This window comes from Pantherophis guttatus, chromosome 1 (genome assembly GCF_059756535.1).
Source record: "Pantherophis guttatus breed Tessera chromosome 1, ASM5975653v1, whole genome shotgun sequence".
Classification (NCBI taxonomy): Eukaryota; Metazoa; Chordata; class Lepidosauria; order Squamata; family Colubridae; genus Pantherophis; species Pantherophis guttatus.
Genome location: NC_142063.1, coordinates 173,229,709 through 173,250,018, shown reverse-complemented (window position 1 = coordinate 173,250,018; position 20,310 = coordinate 173,229,709). Strand labels below are relative to the sequence as shown.

General features: G+C 39.9%; 1 protein-coding gene across 3 annotated transcripts in view; it reads right to left on the bottom strand.

Moving 5' to 3' along the window:
• The window catches only part of PTH2R (parathyroid hormone 2 receptor), a 62,216-nt gene that overhangs the window by 30,260 nt on the left and 11,646 nt on the right, over positions 1–20,310 (bottom strand). The window contains exons 2-7 of one of the 3 annotated variants that reach the window (XM_034431966.3): positions 12,454–12,559; positions 9,522–9,635; positions 9,305–9,426; positions 8,703–8,800; positions 6,595–6,781; positions 5,038–5,191 (exon numbers count right to left, since the gene is read on the bottom strand). In XM_034431966.3, the coding sequence (XP_034287857.2) occupies positions 5,038–5,191; positions 6,595–6,781; positions 8,703–8,800; positions 9,305–9,426; positions 9,522–9,635; positions 12,454–12,559 (781 nt within the window). The remainder of the gene's footprint in view (positions 1–5,037; positions 5,192–6,594; positions 6,782–8,702; positions 8,801–9,304; positions 9,427–9,521; positions 9,636–12,453; positions 12,560–20,310) is intronic. The other 2 variants (XM_034431979.3, XM_034431975.3) reach the window with 2 other exon arrangements.

Below are 20,310 nucleotides of genomic sequence, written 5' to 3'. Positions count from 1 at the left end.
TCGACAGGAAATAATGGCATACAAATTCAAGGCTGTATCCAGTTAATGAAATTGGACTTTTACTGAATCAAAGAGCTTTCTAGTCATAGATAATACCAAATAGCACTATGTTATACAAACATTTAAAGTGGTATAACACATAGAAAGTGTTTGAGGAGAATGATTTAGCAAAAACATCCCAGACATCCATTACATTCATTTTTTCTTCTATGAAAAAAATTATTGAGAATGGAATTCCCTGATCCACTAATTTAGGTACTTTATCAAAGAGAGCAATAATGTTTGTTTGACACAATCTGCTTTTAACAAACCCATGTTGGCTTCTAGTAATCACCTTGTTCATTCCTAGGTGCTCACAAATTTGCTGCTTCATTACCAAGTTTCCCTGAAAAAAAGATCCTGTCTTATATTTTTTTGAACCCTGAAATAAGCGCTTGGCCTTATTGCCATGCGCTCAAAAGCCCGATTGGACTTATTATCAGGGGATGTCTTATTTTGGGGGAAACAGGGTATCTTTTCTAGGATTTTCCAAGGTATTGATGTCAAACTGATTGGTCTGTAATTTCCTGGTTCCACTTTTTACCCTTTTTGAAAATTGGAACCAAATAAGGCAGGGTGTCAAACTTGATTTCATTGAGGACCACATCAGGATTGTGTTTGACCTTGGGGGGCCAGGGTGGGCATGGCCAGGGTGGACATGGCCAGCTCATCACTCAGGTCGGGGGCACCTGTGGTGAGCCAATCACTCTGCCAGCGAAAACAGGCTTCCAAGCTCTGTTTTCAGCTGCAATGGCTTCTTGCAACCTTCTGCTAGCAAAAACGGAGCTTGGGAGGGCAGCCTGCGGCTGTTGTGAACTCCATATTTGGCTGCAACAGCCTCCTGCAACGTTCTGACTGGCAGAGGCACTGCGGGCCAGTCCTTTGCTGTTTTCAGGGCAGCACCGCAGACCAGATCTTTTTTTTTTAATGTTTTATTTACTTTATTTCAATAAGATGTAAAAGTTCCATTTCAATCAAACTGTGTGTTGTCTGGGTACAGTTGTTTTTAGGTAATTGTAATCAAAATGCTTACAATAACATTCATCACAATAACATTGATACTATAATAACAATAATATTTAGCTTGTCTATTTTATCAAATTTTCATTTTAACATTTATCCTTTTTATGTCCCTGCATTTCTAACTTCTGTTTTTATTGTCTAATCATTGGTAAAATAAGTTCCGTGTCAAAAAGTATTCAGTTTCTTCTTTGTCCTTAATAGTAAGCATTAGTCTATCAATTTCTGCACATTCTAATATTTTCTTAATGACACTCTCATCTGTTGGGATCTCATCACACCTCCATTGTTGAGCATATACAATTCTAGCTGCAGTTAATACATGTAAAATCAAATATATAGTCCCTTTGTCATATTTTTCCAGCAGAATGCCCAATACAAATATTTCTGGTTTCATGTCTATATGCTGCTTCATAATTTTTTCCAACCAAGTATGTATTCTCATCCATTTTTTGGCTTTTGGACATGTCCACCACATATGGTAATGTGAACCTGGTATTTGATTGCATTTCCAGCATTTAGCAGATCTATCCTTATACATTTTTGCCAATCATGTTGGTGAAAAATGACATCTATAGAACATTTTATACAAATGTTCTTTATATGCAGTTGATATAGTCAATTTAACATTTCTATCCCACAATTTCTGCCATTTGTCTAGTTCTATTGCATATCCAACATTTTTAGCCCAAACAATCATTGTCTCCTTTACCTGCTCACTTTCAAGTTTAATACCTAATAAGTAACAATATATTTTCTTTATCAGTTTTTCATCCGTTCCAGTTAATATCTGGTCCAATTCTGTTGATTCTTTATTGAAACCATACATTTTAGCATCTTTCTCATATCGACATTGTATCTGCATTTGTGGCAGGGGTGGGTTCTACTTACCTCCGCTACCGGTTCACAATGGGAGCACGCACACTTCTGCACATGTGCAGATCATTCATGATGATGTCCGGGCGGGTGGGCGGAGCCTCCCGCCACCGTTACTACCAGTTCGCAAGAACTGGACCAAACTGGGACCAATCCACCACTGATTTGTGGCCACTATGCAATGTCCATCCCTTGTTCCTGCTTGGTTTTTAATTCCCCTTTTTCATTCAAAATATCTTTATAAGTTTACAATTTTTTCCATATTAATAACGTTAGGATGTATCAGTGCTTCCATTGTGGAAAGCCAGACTGGTATTTTCAAGTAGTGTTGCTTTTTAATTTTAAACCATACTGATAACAGTGCATTTCTAACATAATGTCTGTGAAAGTAACTATGTATCTTATTCCCATACCATAAAAAAGCATGCCAACCTAGTTGAAGGTCGTGTCCTTCTAAAGTTAATAGTCTTTTATGCCTCAAATTGGTCCATTCTTTCACCCATGTAAGTACCGAGGCCTGGTAGTACAATTCCCACTCTAGCAGCCCAAAGCCCCCTCTTTTTTTGGAGTCTTGCAATATTTTCAAACTTATTCTTGCTTTTTTCCCTAGCCAAATATATTTTAATATTATTTTGTTTAATTCTTCAAAATACTTTTCTCCAATTGTATTGGAATTGTTTGGAATAAATATAATAGTTTTGGTAAAATATTCAATTTTATAGTAGCTATTCTTCCTGTTAATGACAATTGCAGATCTTTCCATTTCTCCCAATCTAGTTTAATTTGTCGCATCAGTTTCATATAATTGTCGTCTTTAATTGTTGCACATTATGCTGTTAATTGTATTCCTAGGTACTTTACTTTTTTAACCATCTGTATATCAATTCTTTCCATCAACACTCTTTTTTATGTATCTGTGAGATTTTTAACTAAAATCTTTGTCTTATCTTTATTTATTTTCAGTTCTGCAACTTCCCCATATTCTTCTTTCTGATTAACTTCGGTCCAGTTTTTAATGGGTCTTCTAATATAAAAATCAAGTCAACTGCAAATGCCTGTAGCTTATATTTCTCTTTTTTTATTTCCATTCCTTTTATTTCTTCATCTTGTTGAATATTTCTGGCTAAGACTTCTAAGGCACTGCGGGCCAGATCTAAGCACTCTCTCCCTCCTAGATGGGCAATATTCAATGTATATTCTTGATTTTTGTAGCTCTTTTACCTTATGGTTTAAACCAAGCCTAATAATGAAGGGCAAAATGCCACTATTAAATACATTCATCAGTATTTCACTGACTTTTAAATTTACTATTAGTGGATAGACAAATAATCACATCCCATCCCTACGAAAGTTTTGGATATGGCTTCCAGAGACTTTCCAAACATTACAGCCAAACAGTAATATTTAATGTGGCAAATGGAGAACATAAAGATATGCTGAGTAATCATATTAATTTCATTCACTAGTTCATCTTATTTTAATGAAATACGAGCCTGGTGGCGCAGCAGACTAATAGCCTGTTATTAACATTCAGCTGCCTGCAATTACTGCAAGTTCGAATCTCCCCAGGCTCAAGGTTGACTCAGCCTTCCATCCTTTCTAAGGTAGGTAAATTGAGGACCCAGTTTGTGGGGGCAATAAGCTGACTTTGTATAAATATACAAAAGTATGAAGGCTATTGCTTAACGCATTGTAAGCCACCCTGAGTCTCCGGAGAAGGGCGGCATATAAATCAAATTTTTTTTAAAAAATTGGACTTTCTTCCCCTTGCAGCATTCCAAGGTTTACAAGCATCCAAATTCAGTCTTCAAATCCTATACTAAAAAAAGAATGGAATGAAGAGGGGCATGGGACTAAGTTAGCTGTAGGAAGGATGGGAAGATGGGCTATATTAGAATGGAATGGAATGGAATGGAGTGGAGTGGAGTGGAGTGGAGTGGAGTGGAGTGGAATGGAATGGAATGGAATGGAATGGAATGGAATGGAATGGAATGGAATGGAATGGAATAGAATAGAATAGAATAGAATAGAATAGAATAGAATAGAATAGAATAGAATAGAATAGAATAGAATAGAATAGAATAGAATAGAATAGAATAGAATAGAATAGAATAGAATTTTTATTGGCCAAGTGTGATTGGACACACAAGGAATTTGTCGTGGTGCATACGCTCTCGGTGTACATAAAAGAAAAGATACATTCATCAAGAATCATAAGGTTTATTTCTCTTTCTGTTAGAAAAAAGAGGATAGCAAAATCTTGATTAGCAAGCATAATTGATAAAACTTTATTCTGTTAATAGTTGTAGTGCTTTTTGAATTATCTTACCAAATGCAAGCAAAAACAAAAGAGCTTAGCTTATCACAGTTAAAATGAATTCTCATTACTCGGCCAAACCATAATGGCAAAAAATAACTTTATAGAATCTTGAGATATAAGTTATTGCTTACTTTGATTCATTACTTTCTTTAGTAAAATTATTAGATACATTACATAAGTGATAGTGATGTTCTTTTGTGAAATAGTTATGAGACAAGCACACTCTCTGACAAAAGAATATCCAGTAGAAAACAATCTATGAAGCTCAGTTTTACTGTTTGGTTCTTGGTGCTCTCTGAGTTTGACTGTTTCCTTGAAAACATTTTCTTTTCTGGCTAAGTAGCATCACTGGTGCACACTAAAGATATTACCTAACCCGGTAATGTAACATCTGCAAGAAAACAACCAAACACAGAGACCACCAAAACCCAACATCCAGTAAAAGCTTATTTTCAAAATGAGATGAAAGCAAATGTTAATGTCTAAAATGCAATCCTATAGGAATTTACATCACATTTAGATTAATGGGATATTTACTGAGAGTTTTTTAATTACTGAGAGTTAATTTTAATTTCAATGGGACCTAAGTAAGACTAATTTAGGCTTCTTACTTGACATATGGTCGTCTAGGATTGCTTTGAGTGAATGTACCTTTGTTTCTGGATACAATAATATAATTAAGGCCAATTTAATGACATACCTTTCCAATAAATTAGAGTAGGTATAGTATTGTCTCAGTTTTAAAGAAAACCAATTCTTGAATGAAAAACAATGTATCTTACCCCAGCCTATTAAGATAAAACCCCATAGGTACTTGGTTTCCGAAAAGAAAGCCACAAATATTAAGCTGTGTAGATAGAGACCTTCGACCAAAATCCAATAGTAATTTGTTGCCAAGAAGTAAATAAACATCACCACAGTAATCTTGCACCACACCTATTGATCAAAAACAAAAAATATCCAGCAGCTGTATTGGGGGAAACAATTAAATCTAACAGTATACTAACTTCATTGTCAAAAAAACATTAAATAGATATAATGAGGCATTAAAACTAAGAGTAGAGTTACTTATACTTTTCAACTTTTTTTTTGTCTTCTGAGACATACTTAAAATGTGTGACAATAACAGAATTCAATAGGAAAAACTCCCCATTCAGTTACTGCAAAATATTTAAATGCTGCCTGTCTTATATTAACATTTTTTTCGATACCAATGTTGCTTGGTACCACCCCCCCGCTGAATAATCCATAATACTCCAGTTTATAACTATTTTGTTTTGGCTCAACTCAGTGATGTTTGTAACTGAGTTGTAACTGGGGTACACTGCAGCAATAATGAGCAACTAAATTGTGTTGTACCAACTTCCATTAATCCCAGATAGCCAAAGAAAGTGAGAAATACAGCTCAAAATATTTGGAAGGCAAATATTGTCTGTCTGTCTGTCTATCTATCTATCTCTATCTTTATCTTTATCTATCTATCTGATTCAGAGATGTATTTCCTTAAAAAAACAAAGATGATTGAGAAGTTGAAGTTCACAAATGCACAGGTAAGCAAACAAAGCTGATTCATCAATAATGATCTGGGGAAAAATGTGGCCAATGTGAAGTAGCTTTCTATATAGCCCAACACAAGCACTGAACTCCTTAATGTTTTATAGCATGATAGCCCAATCAGACAAAGCAGACCTCATAGTCTGGCTTCTGAACAGTGTAAATTCAAACAACTACCCTGGATTGGATATATCCATGTCAATAAATTGGTCTTCTACTCTAGTGCCAAAAAGTGTTGCCAACAGAATATCAGTATAAGATTTTGTGTAAGGTGGACAGATTAGCTACAAGCAAAGAAAGTGTTTCTGCTACCGTTCCAATCAAAGGTGGGCCCAAGACTCTTACTATTCCTTCAGATGCTCCAGCATGTAAACCAGAGTTAAAAAATGCTATAGCAGGTCAGGTCAGATGGCATTTCTAATCTATGTAATAGGTCATCAAAAAAAGATTATCTTCTACTTTCACCAATCCTGGTTAATTATACTCCCATCCCTGTATTTTCAATTGGGAAGCAATCTAAATGAATATATATTCTCAGATATTGCCATTAAATTTTATTGATCCTAAATTACTTTAAACAAAGGCATATATTTACACAGAAATACTCAGCACAAGTATGGAAACCAATGACTACTGATTTGGGGTCTGCATCACTTAAAGGACCAAAAATTAGTTTTGGGACTGAAATGTTCATGGAACAGACATTGCCTCTGGAATTAATAGCTTTGATGGCTGAGGAAACTCTGGAGTGAGGAACTTGAAAAACAAGAGAGTGCAATACTTACATACTGAGATCTGTCCATTACTGGAGTCTGTATAATATTTTGTAGGTCACTTGTGAGTAGTGAATCAAAATCTTTGTCTCCAAAATGAGGATGAACAACTTTATCTTTAATAAAAATGCTGATAGCTCTGAGCATGAAAGAGACAAACAAATGCAGATGTATACAATTCCGGGTGCAGTGGAGCCTCCTAGTTGGGGAAAAAAGCTTTTTAAGGGGACATAGAAGGATCATATTGTTTAGTGTCTCTTTCCAATGAGGCAGTGAAACTAAAATTCTCCCTTATTTTTTGGTCTCTGGCATCTATTGCTTAAAGATGCATTATTTCTGAACATGGCAGTTCCATTTTGATATCTTAATAAATAGCTATGAGACATTATTTACTGGTAGTTTTCCTCTTGAATTTGGATATTTTTTTAAAAAAAAGGAGCCAGATCAATAAGCATCACAAAGTCTTGTGGGTATGGCTGTATTAATCTTAACAAACAAACAAAAAAAAAGACAAAATGACAATTTTGAAGAGGGACAACTAATACAGATAAGTGCATAATACAGTTCAATGGACCTGCTTTTAAAATCAGAAACTATTTTCGTCCAAGATCATTTGAGAGAGAGAAAATAATCTTTTCTACATTCTAATCAAAAATACCTGTTACAAAACATTTTCTCCATGAATTATTCCATGGATTATATATTTCACATTGCTTCCAGAAATGATTCAGCTGTAAAATGATGTGTTTTGCACAGGAAGGATTGAGCTTGAGCTCTGTTGTTATGTCTTTTCAGAGAGCAGAGTCTCCCAACACCCCCCACACCCCCACCCCCCTGCTGAATAATCCATAATGCTCCAGTTTATACCTATTTTGTTTTGGCTCAACTCAGTGATGTTTGTAAACGGTGGCTTAGAGTTCAGAATGATATGTGATCCCATCTACATGGTTTATTGAACAACCTATCATTGAGATAAATAAAAGTTTAATGTATTGGGTGAATCCAGATTGTTTATAATTGCAGAAGTTTGGTGCTAAACAGGGTTTGGGAGACTGAGATTACAGCCACAGAAGGAGCTGAGAATAAATTTAATCCTTTTCAGACTTCTTTTGTTCAGAATCCTAGGATTTCATCTTCATAAACAATGTACCCATTTCTTCTTTCTGTTTTTTTTTTAACTGTTCCAACTTACCATACGTGCATGTGTGTGTTTAAGAGAGAGGAATGAAATTTCATCCAAGATACTTTGTTGGATATGGGTAATTCTAAGCCATGAAACTTGATTTTATTATCCTGTTTCATTTATCAATGTCAGCAGAAGACTATGAATTGCAGATGAATGGCGGTATGATTTAGGCCTCATTTAAACAAGTGATTATGAATCAGTAGCCTGCAAGCCAAAATCAGCTCTGAAAGCCTCCCTGTGCATCCCACTCAAGTATCTCATCTCCACAGTTTATGGCCCTTCCCCTAACTTATCTATCTCCCCTTTGGGCTTTAGACCATTAGAAGCTTGAGATGATGCCCCCTCACAATTTTTACTTTTTAATATTCCTTTCTGCTCTACTCTAAAGCTAGCACTAGCTTTTCTTAGTACTCTGATCTGGATGAAACACTACTATATAGATATATTTTATAAATATAAAAATATTATTTTTATAAATAAAAAATAAAATAAATATGTCTTTATAAATATGGCTCCTTCCATTTTGCCCCCCTCCCTGTCATCTAATTAGGTCCCCACTCAGTATCACCTCTGCTTGCTCCAAACATGGCTTAAGCTTTGGTTTCTTTCTCTCTACAATGCGATATTTTGAGAAAATGAAAGGAAGAAAGAGACCAGATTTGCATCATATTAAGCCATAGATTGCCTTAAACATGGTCTGTAACCATCACCGATCACATATTATGCTTATGACTTAGAAATACAAAGTCTGGGTTCACGTTTCATATCAAGGTAAAGCAAACCATGTTTTGGTTCAATATGATGAGTAAAGCAGCCAGATAGTGGTATGAGGATTAGGGTGAGATATGTGTCTTTGTCTTTGTGTGTTGTGAATGCAATATCTACATAGTTTTTGCCCTAGCTCCACTTGCTGCTACCTCAGTAAATCACTCACCTGAAGTAGCTAATGATGAAAATAGCCACAGCCAGAGAGGAGAAGGAAATGGAGTATCCCACTGTGTACATGACAGAGAGACGTTCAAAGAATTTCCTCTGAAGAAACAACAGCAGAACTTCTCAATATCAGTTTTACTTGGGTAGAGAATTGTTAGCTGTGACTTTATCTTTAATTTATTTCATGTTAAAAATCAATAATTTCTTACATGTATTTTTTACAGAACAGAACTGAACCTGGAATGCACTCAACAACTACAGTTGTGATGTTCAGAGCTAGTCTACTAATTTCAGAGATAGTCTAATCATGGCACATTGAAAGATGTCACATATTCTAAAGAACCACATAAAGGCAAAGTTTCTCAGGAAATAGTATGTTAGACAACTAATTTCTATTTTGTTTTTCTGAGCACGTGCCAGATCTCTTCTGTAACAAAAGAGAAAATGACCAAGGGACCTGGAGAAGAAGATCTAACCTGTTTAATTCTTTTTGTCCCGTATTTATGGATGGCATCATGTGTCATTAGAGATATTTAGGTGCTCAATATTTCTACAATAGCCCATTTTGTTTCTCTTCTCCTTATCTGGATTAAGAGCCCATACCTTTTGCAGACTGATTTCTGTTTGCAGGAAATGGAGGCACTCAGAATAATTAGACCATGTTCGGTTTAAACTGAGCACATAAGCCCATGTTCCATTTGAATTACAATGTCGGAAGGCCATTCCTGTAAGAAAGAATTAACATTTCCATTAGTTTGAGGATCTTTTTTTCTCCCTGATACTATGCAAGGTCAATAATTCAAAAGGAAAAGGAGCATACCTTGGTGATTAAAATCATAGATGTAAGAAGGGCAAGGCACAGCTAAGGTTTTTCCTGCTGACCCCCTGGGCCAGCAGATTAGACCATCCCATTCAGGAAAGCACTCCTCTCCTGCTGAAAAATGAAAGAAAGTAGCTGTGAAGAGAAGCCATGGGACTGCTTGAAGAATTTCATTTAAAAAGCACATGAAAAATGTTTTTAGAATATTTCACCCAAATTAGCTGGGAAATGTTACTGATGAATGAGAGAATATACTTTCCATTTCACAAACTGAAGCTATGAACAAAGGGGAACAAAAATACAGGCACTTTCTCTCATTTTGGTAAATAATTGCGATACTCACTTGACTGTGTATATGTTTATTATAGAATAGCCATATTATCTGTTATAGTAGCAGGCTATTGCATCTGAACACTACAAAGAAAGTAACATGCCATCTTGCTTATTTTCCACATTTCTTATTCATTTCATATTTCTATATTTTGCCAAGAATCATTTCATCAGTGTAACCATTCTGTGAAATAGGATGGCTAAATATTTCCCTCTACTTAAAAGTCAGCCCTACTGCTTATGAGTGAACTGGTTTTTTAGGTCCTAGAGCCACAATCCTGCACTACCTTAACTAGGAGTAATAATCCCACCAAATTCAATATAAAGACAACCAAATAAATGTTCCTGCTTGAACTCTATGGAATGTAATGTAATACCAACTCTTTTACTCAATAGAGGCATTCAGTTAAGCTCAGATTTAAAGGGTAAAATCCTCTCTTAAATCTCTGGGATTGTACACTCAATGCCAAAACTGAATGCTCAGTGCTCAGAGAATACCTTCTCTGAAAATAGATTAGAATGCCTGTTTGTTCAGACCAAAGTCCCCAAAACAGGATTCTTTTCTTTGGAAGGAAATAAATATACATTTTCAGGGAAATTCTAGTATCTTTGTAGTTTCCACTCACTTTCACTAAATTGACAAGGAATTCAGCAAGCAAGGGCAAGGTCTTCTTTTGTCTTTTTAAGAGGCAACTATTCGTTCTTCCACTACTCCCGTACCTGCCGAAATGCAGCATTCCGACAAACACAGCTCATAGTACATTAATCTGGGTGTTGTTGCTGTTGTTCTTTAGCATTCTTCCCACTTAGTTACAAGGTCCATATATTTTGTAGTGTGCTTGTTTAGTTCTCACAACAAGGCTTATCTATATATGATGAGGCAAGGGGGATGCAGAGAACCCAATCGGCTTGCTGAAATGGTTGATTTGGGCTGAGAGCAAATCAGTCTCAAATCAGTCTTTCTTCAGAGACTAAGAAATAACTGCCGGTAGTCTTCAACTTACAACTGTAAGGGAGCCTCCCATTATGGTTTGTAAGTTGTGACAGTCTTAAAGTGGATCATTGTGTGACCAACTTGATTTTTTGACCTATTTTTGTAGAGATTGTTAAGTAAATCACCATGGTCATTAAGTGAATCTATGGTCATTAAGCAAAGTGCAGACGTTAAGCAAGCCCCTTGTTCAATGTAAAACTGGAAGCAAACACCTGTTTTTGGCAAAAACAACTGCAGGACAGTGCACACTGCTATAGATAAAATATTAGATTCCCATGTTCATGTCACCATTCCATAATCTGCACATTTGTTTCTATGCATATTCGTATGTCTTATATCTAGGCAGTCTTGGATCTGAGCCACCCAGTGCCATCCTAGTTAAGGTAATCTTAGTGCAGTCAACACACCAGCTGCATTCAGATCTCCCAGACAATGTTTGAAGGGGAAGAGGGAGCATCAACATGACTGATACACATAGCTGAAGATAAAACACAGCCAGAAAAATAAACAGCAAAACATATTTTGTCTCCTCAGTTTCATTACTTCAGAGAAGAAAGGGGGTGGAGAGGGGAACTATATTTGGAAATTAAATGTGTGGGAAGCTCTTTTACTAAATGAAATTTTTGCTTTCTTATGTTTCTAAATTGCATTATTCATTGCTATTACAGTGATTTTTTAAAAAAATTCAGGATCAGACCTTTCACTGCCTGGCATCAATCTAAATTCATTTCTCTTTCTTGTTTATCTATCTTTACTCATGCTTTATTAAATCACCACTTATAGTGAACATGGTTTTTTCTATTTCTTTTTTTTTTCCATTGTATTTCTGCTGAGATTTAGGTTCTCTTATCCCAGTAGGAGGGAGGTACTATTTAGAGCAGGGGTGTCAAACTCGCATTGTCACATCATCATGTGATGTATCACAACTTTTTCCCCCTCTGCTAAAACAGGGATGAATGTGGCCAGCGCGTGATGCATCCGGACTGCGGGTTGCAAGTTTGACACCCCTGATTTAGAGCGAGGTTAAAAGAGGGAGGTAACCATTTAGATCTCTTCCTCCTTCCCTCTCTTTCTTTCAGTGATATTTTTTTGCATCTAAGTAGCCTGCCATTCCTTCCAATTTCTCTTTGCAGTTATGATTATGCTTCTTTGGTTTTTCTCAGATTCACTTATAATCAGGTTTTCTGATTTTCAGCTGAGTCCTTAAAGTAGCCTTATTTTTTTCCAGTCTTGTATAGAATAACCTGAAAAATTCATGAGCAGCAAAAGGTGTTTACATTAGGTCCAAGTCTCTTCTGAATCATTCTTGAACTGTGCAGGGTCCAGTGGCTCATTCCTGATTAAAGCCTGACATCAGTGCTGCAGGCAGGCCAGGAGAATATTATGGTTGGGGCAAAGAGATTTGCTGCTATCAGCAGACTTTGAACAATCCTTGTGCCTGAATTTTAGACAAGAGGGTAATGAAAACATCCATGTTCTCAGCACAGAAGCCTATATATCAAACAATAAGGGTGTATTTCCTTGCATTCCATCCATGTCTACATTTTAAAATAATTTTTAAAATCCTGGTCAGAATAAGAAGAAAATTAAATTACTAAAATACCTCACCTCTTTCTTCTTGTACCTGAGCTGTGAGGTTTTGTTCACATTGAACTTTGGCTTCCAGAAGGAGATAAATCTGATCCTCCATTGTAATGGTATTATCCAATTCCTCCTAATAAAGAAAACCAGTGTGGATATCAAGTGAGTGATGAATACGCTTCTTTGTGTAGAGCAGTGGTTCTCAACCTTCCTAATGCCGCAACCCTTTAATACAGTTCCTCATGTTGTGGTGACCCCCAACCAGGGGTGGGTTCTAAATTTTTTTACTACCGGTTCTGTGGGCGTGGCTTATTTTGTGGGCATGGCTTAGAAGTCATGTGACTGGGTGGGTGTGGCTAGCTGGTCATGTGACCGGGTGGCCATGGCTATGTGTATAGGGACTACTCAGAGGGCTGAAAAAAGTCATTTCTGACAGGTCCTCGCACTTTTGACTGGTCCTCACACTTATGACCATCCTCACATTTATGCCCGTGCAGCATTCTTAACAACCGTGTCACTCATTTCACAACTGCTTCTCTTCACCATGGTGACAAGATAGGGCAAAAATGTAAAATGTGAGGACAGTCGTAAGTTCGAGGACTGGTCAAAAGTGCGAGGACCAGTCAAAAATAACTTTTTCAGCCCTCTGAGTAGTCCCTGTGCACAAAAGGACTACCCAGAGGGCTAAAAAAAGTGATTTCTGACAGGTCCTCGCACTTTTGACCAGTCTTCGCACTTATGACTGGTCATCATTTATGCCCATTGTAGCATTCTTAACAACCGTGTCACTCATTTCACAACTGCTTCTCTTCACCATGGTGACAAGATAGGGCAAAAATGTAAAATGTGAGGACAGTCGTAAGTTCGAGGACTGGTCAAAAGTGCGAGGACCAGCCAGAAATAACTTTTTCAGCCCTCTGAGTAATCCATATGCATAAAAGGATACAGCAATAGAGAGGGATGAAGGAAGGGAAGGGAAATTAGAGTAGGAGTGAGGGTAAGAGAGGGAGGAAGAAAGGAGGAGAAGGAGAAAGGAAGAGGAAGTAGGGAGGAGAAGAAGAGGGGGAGGAAGAGAAAGTAAGAAGGAAAGAAAAGAGAGAGGTGGTAGGTTTGAGGAGAAAGATTGCTGTACAATAAAAAAGATGAAAGGGAAGAAAGCCAACCCCAAACAAATATAAAGATACTAAGATAAAGAATGAATTGTTAAACTTTAGAAAATAAAAGAGAACAAATATGAATAAATAACAATGATTAGAAACACACATACAAACATACAATGTATTTTCTTTGAACAGAGTATTTGGCCGGTTCACAAATTTAAACAGTGTTTAGTCATTTCAATTAAATTTACAATTTCTATATTTCCTTTTTCCCATATTTATTACTCATCTATTTTTGTAAAAAACCAATATTACCCTTCATCCTTATCTCTAATCTTAATCAAATTCAATTTTTCCCTTCTATTCTATATTATACCCCTTCCCATTGTTTCTTTGTTTATGTATTTATTTATTTATTTATGTATTTATTTATTTATTTATGTATTTATTTATTTATTTATTTTAAATTTATATACCGCCCTTCTCCCTGAGGACTCAGGGCGGTGTACAGCCAGAATTAAAAAACATAAAATACAAATATTAAAAAACAATTAAAATATATATAAATTTGGCCCAAAATTAAAAATACAAACCAATTAAAACATTTAAAATTTCTTCTTAAGCCAGCCCGGCTTGCTGGAAAAAGTGGGTTTTAAGGGCACGGCAGAAGGCACTAAGGTCTTGGATTCTCCTTATCCCTGGGGGCAACTGATTCCAGAGGGTAGGTGCCCCCACAGAGAAGGCCCTCCCCCTGGGGGTCACCAGCCTACATTGATTGGCTGATGGCACCCTGAGGAGGCCCTCTCTGTGGGAGCGCACGGGACGATGGGAGGTCGTCGGTAGCAGCAGGCGGTCTCGAAGATAGCTAGGCCCGATGCCATGGAGCGCTTTAAAGGTGATAACCAGCACCTTGAAGCGCACCCGGAAGACCACTGGGAGCCAGTGCAGCTCGCGCAGGAGCGGTGTTACATGGGAGCGCCATGCTGCTCCCGTCACTACCCGCGCTGCTGCATTCTGGATCAGTTGGAGCCTCCGGGTGCTCTTCAAGGGGAGCCCCATGTAGAGAGCGTTGCAGTAGTCAAGGCGAGAGGTGACGAGGGCATGAGTGACTGTGCACAGGGAATCCCGATCAAGAAAGGGCCGCAACTGGCGAATCAGGCGAACCTGACAAAAGGTCCCCTGGTTACAGCTGTCAGATGTTCCTCCAAGGACAGTTGCATATCCAGGAGGACTCCCAGATTGCGAGCCCTTTCTGTGGGGGCCAAAGACTCGCCCCCAATAGTCAGTGATGGAGTCAACTGACTATATCGGGATGCCGGGAGCCACAGCCACTCAGTCTTGGAAGGGTTGAGCTTGAGCCTGTTCCTCCCCATCCAGACCCGCACAGCCTCCAGGCACTGGGACATCACTTCAAGGGCATCATTGGGGTGGCCTGGGGTGGAGATGTACAGCTGGGTGTCATCAGCGTACTGATGGTATCTCACCCCAAAGTCACGGATGATCTCGCCCAGCGGCTTCCCATAAATGTTGAACAGAAGGGGCGAGAGGACCGATCCCTGCGGCACTCCACAGACGAGAGGCCTCGAGGTCGACCTCTGCCCCCCTGCCAACCCAAACTGCGACCGGTCGGAGAGAAAGGAGGAGAACCACCGCAACACGGTGCCTCCCACCCCCAACTCTTCCAGCCGGTGCAGCATGATACCATGGTCGATGGTATCAAAAGCCACTGAGAGATCTAACAGGACCAGAACAGAGGAGCAACCCCTGTCCCGAGCCCTCCAGAGATCATCAACCAATGCGACCAATGCCTTTTCCGTGCTGTGCCCAGACCTGAAACCTGACTGGAACGGATCTAGATAAGATGTTTCCTCCAGGAATTGTGGGAACTGTCACGCGACCACACTCTCCACAACCTTCGCCATGAAGCGAAGATTGGAGACAGGACGGTAGTTGGCCAATATTGCCGGATCCAGGGACGGCTTCTTGAGGAGAGGCCTCACCACCGCCTCCTTCAAGGCAGCGGGGAAGTGGCCCTCACTCAGTGAAGTGTTGATAACACCCTGGAGCCAGCCTTGTGTAACCTCCTGGGAAGCCAGTACCAACCAGGAGGGACACAGGTCCAGTAAACATGTGGCCGCACTAAGTCTCCCCAAAATCCTGTCCACATCATCGGGAGTCACAGTGTCAAACTCCTCCCAGATAACATTCTCAAGACTATTCCTTGTCACTCTGCCCTGATCTACCCAGTCAGAGTCCAAATCCCCCCGGATCTGAGCGATTTTGTCATACAGGTATTGTCCAAAATCCTCCGCCCTGCCTTCCAAGGGATCCTCCCGCACTCCTGGATGGAGCAGGGAGCGGGTCACCCTAAACAGGGCGGCCGGATGATTCCCTGATGATGCAATAGAGGCGGAAAAGTAATTAAACTTTGCCATCTTTATCGCCACTAGGTAGGTCTTAATATGCGATCTTACCAGTGTTCGATCAGATTCAGCGAGACTGGCCCTCCAATCGCTCTCCAGGCGTCTTTTCCGGCGCTTCATTTCCCTCAGCTCCTCGGTGAACCAAGGAGCCGCACGGGATTGGCACCGGGTCAGAGGCCGCAAAGGCACGACTCGGTCCAAGGCCCCACCAGCCGCCCGATCCCAGGCGGCTACCAGGTCCTCGGCCAAGTCATGTGCTAGAACCTCAGGAAATGGCCCAAGCTCCATCTGGAACCTCTCAGGATCCATCAGGCGCCTGGGGCGGATCCATCTAATTGGATCCGCCTCCCTGCGGCGGGGGGCAGCGGTTCGAAGATCTAGGCGAAGGAGTGAGTGGTCTGTCCATGACAAGGGTTCCATGTCTATATCCCCAATAACAAGACCACTCAACCACTGGCCAGAGACAAAAATCAGGTCCAGAGTGTGACCTCCCCTGTGAGTAGGGCCATGAAGTAACTGGGTCAGGTCCATGGCCGTCATGGAAGCCATGAACTCCCGAGCCACCTCAGACGTTTCACCAACGGATGGCAAGTTGAAATCACCCATGACTAAAAGCCTGGGTGTATCTACTGCCACCGTGGCTATCACGTCGAGTAGCTCAGGTAGGGCTGTTGCCACGCGGCAGGGAGCCAGGTATGTAAGCAACAAGCCCATCTGAACCCCATGACCCCACCTCACAAGGAGGGACTCACATCCGGCTATCTGAGGCACAGTGGTCTCCCTCGAACCCAGATCCTCGTTAATAATAACCGCCACCCCCCCTCCCCTCCCCTGGGCCCTCAGCTGATGGAATGCTCTGAAGCCTGGCGGGCACATTTCGACCAGAGGGACGCCGCCCTCCAGGCCCAACCAGGTCTCCGTAATACCCGCCAGGTCCACTCCTCCCTCTTGAATAAGATCATGAATGAGGGGGGCCTTATTTACCACGGACCTGGCGTTGCACAGCATCAGCCAAAGGCCCAGATCCTGAGTATCTAAGCCACCTAGTGTCCGAGCGGAGCCTTGGGGACCGGGGCAAGCAATTGCTCTCAGATAGCAAGTGCAAGCCCCCGACACATGATATGGTCCCCTGCTCCAGCCATATCTGCCCCTCCCATTCACCGTGCTGATGGAAAATTCCTCCTCCGGATAGTCCTCCAGCCCCTCCCCAATCCCTCGACCTGCACCCTCCAAACTGTCCCCCTGTGCCGAGCTCGACTCTGACCCTAGTGGGTTCGTCCCCCCAAACCCCTTGGTCTTCCTCCCGGTTCCCCTTAAAAAATCATTATTCCCACCCCTTAAAAATTTCATTAAAAATTTATGTAGAAAACCCCTCAACCCCCTCTTCGCTGCATGCCATCTCTCAGGGTTCCAAGACCCGTCATCAAGATAGGCCCTCTATAACATGGAGGGCCAGGCCTGCGAGAGGGGGGAGTCTCGCAGTGCGAAGAGATCAGCGGATGAATACATCTTAAGGTTCCAAAAGTCTGTCTGGGGAAGATGGAAAGAGGCCAAGGATTCTTAATGATGGTTTAAAAAAAGTCCAGGGGAGAGAGTCCACCATTTCAGCCGGGGGTCAAACCGGACTCCACTGTCCTCCCACGACAGTGGAGAGGAGTCTCAGGCAGCTGTCCCAGAGGGCAATGACCCGGTCACCCTCTCACGGTGGCCAGTGTCAGCAGGTCTTATACAGTGGCAGCTGCAACAAGATGACTCCCTCGATGCCATCTATTGTCAATTGTCATCTATTTTTATATCCATCCTCACATTGGTTAATTATGTAATATTACAGTTGTTTAATATAAATTCAACATTTTAATATAAATCAATTAGTTATATAACTACCTTTTTTGTATATTAATCAATATGAACATGAATATTCTAATTATTTCCATGCAATCCAATTTCTTACAAATCAATTAATTATATTTACCAATAATAATAAACCAAATAACTTCCCCCATATATTCCTCCAAACCACAACTTAACCATTTCTGCTTTCAATACAATATACAATTAATAGTATCTCAATTATTACAATTCCCTAGTTAAATAGAGCTTTTTTTCCTTTTGTGTTTTAAAATCTTGAACTCTCCTCTTTTTCCCTTTTTTGGTGAGGAAAAAGAAAAGAAATCTGCCTGCCTAATTTTCCAACGTTGCAGCAACAGCAAAGCCAACAGCCTGCTTTACTTTCAGTTTCGTTTTTCAGCATAGCTAGTGGGAAAAAAATCTGCTCCAGCAAGCAGCAGAGCCCTGAGCAAAACAGCTGAGAGCAAATCAGCTAAGAGTCAGCAGCCGATCTAATCAAGGGCTAATTAGCCTATGCTGAAGTTCCGCGGGCTAATAAAATTACAAAAAAACACCGAACCATTTGTTAAATTGCTGGCTTGCCCGCCCCTCGCCCACCACTATTTATTGGCAATAAATAGTGGTGCGGAGGGGCGGGGCAAGGGGCGGGGCGGAACCAGCAGAATTCTACCACTGGCTATAGGGCGGCCCTTTGAAGCCCCGCGGCAAGAATTTAAACAGTTTTTTTTCCTCTAGCCATCAGCTGGGACTCAGGAGGCAGCAATAGATTGGGAGTGGGCGGGGTAAGCGAACGGCTGGCGATCCAACAGAGCAGAGAGTGAGGGTGAGTGAAGGCGTTGGGGGGGCAAGAGAGGACTTTGACGACCCCTGTGAAATGGCCGTTCGACCCCCAAAGGGTCGTGACCCCCAGGTTGAGAACCGCTGGTGTAGAGGGATACAAATAAGAAGAAAAAAGCTTTTAATGGTTGTACACCCATTCCGAAACTTCACCTTATGTATTTAATTATAGTATTGATACCCTGCCCCTGCTCTAATGGACTCCAAGGGATATACAGTGACATAAATTACAAACAACAACAACAAGAAAACCAAACGAAATGCTAGGGTAAACAGTTCAAGTAATATCATTAAGGCCCAGTAGTATGATTAAGCATCATGGAGACTCTTAAAACTAAACTAGTTGAAAGACTGAAGGCATTCTGGAACAAAATTATGTACAAAATTCCCGCAGAGTTATGGTCATTCATATTTCAGCAGGGAGGGTATTCTATAAAATTAGTGTCTGTGATGAAAAAAATGACGCTATGTATGAAAACTTGATCATAGTTATGTCCTCTATATCCTTTTCTTCTTTTGCTTGAATTACGTTATCCTGGGAAAGTGAGACTCTTTCTCTTACCTAACCTTCCATTTGGTATCAGTTTCTAAAGTTAAGATGAAACAGAAAGAATGAATTTTGGGAAGATATGCTCAAGACCCTTATTTAGGAGAAATACTATGTTTTTGTAATTATGTAATTCTTTACAACATACAGATGGGATGGACGCCTGTAAATTGTAGTACTGTATTTTTAAGAAGTCCTGATCGTTTATGGTCCTCACTGCTAATTCTTTCAAACATTGTTGAAAAGATTAAATCCAGCAAAAACAGAAAAAGTGCATAGGTGTCCTCATCACTTATCAACATATAACACAATAATCAGAAACTCCCCTCCCACTCATATGGGAAAAAAATATAATCAAATATAAATTAGTTCATAGAAATAACATTGTTAATGCCATTAACGTTCAGTGTAATTCTTTCCCTATGTCTTGTAGTTCCCAGCCTAGAAAGTCTCTGACATGGACACCAAAAATGTGGCCAAAATCTAAGGAAATTTTAGTTCTTTTAATTAAATAATCATAATTTGGGGATCCTATGGATGTTAATAGGGGAAACCATGTGTACTGCCCACAGGTACCATATCCTGGCTGCGGATTCCATGTTGAACCTCAAAAGATGATGATGATGATGATGATGATGATGATGATGATGATGATGATGATGTAATGGTCCACATTAAGGAAAAGTTTCTGAATCCTGGCCTAAATGCTCAAAGAATTTCACATTTATTAATTTGTTTGCTTCTTTGTATAGAAATATGGGAATATGGGAAAAGATAGTGTAATATGCATTTAACCAGCTATGTCTTCTGCAAGAGTACTCCAGTTAATTGCCCCTCTCCTTCCCCCAAAAAGTCAGTCTGCATTTCCTTATCTGCGTGAACTCACCAAGAACTAACTGGTTTCCAAAGTGTCTGAAACCCATTACGCATTACTCAACAAAGCAGGGATCTGCTAAATAACAGCAAAACTCAATACAGTGATACCTCGGTACTCATCGTTAATTGGTTCTGGGAGAAGTGATGAATACCAAAAACAATGATTACCAAACAATTTTTTTCCATAAGGAATAATGTAGATTATTAAATTAAAATTATAATTAAAAATTAATGCATTCCTGAACCAAAGACA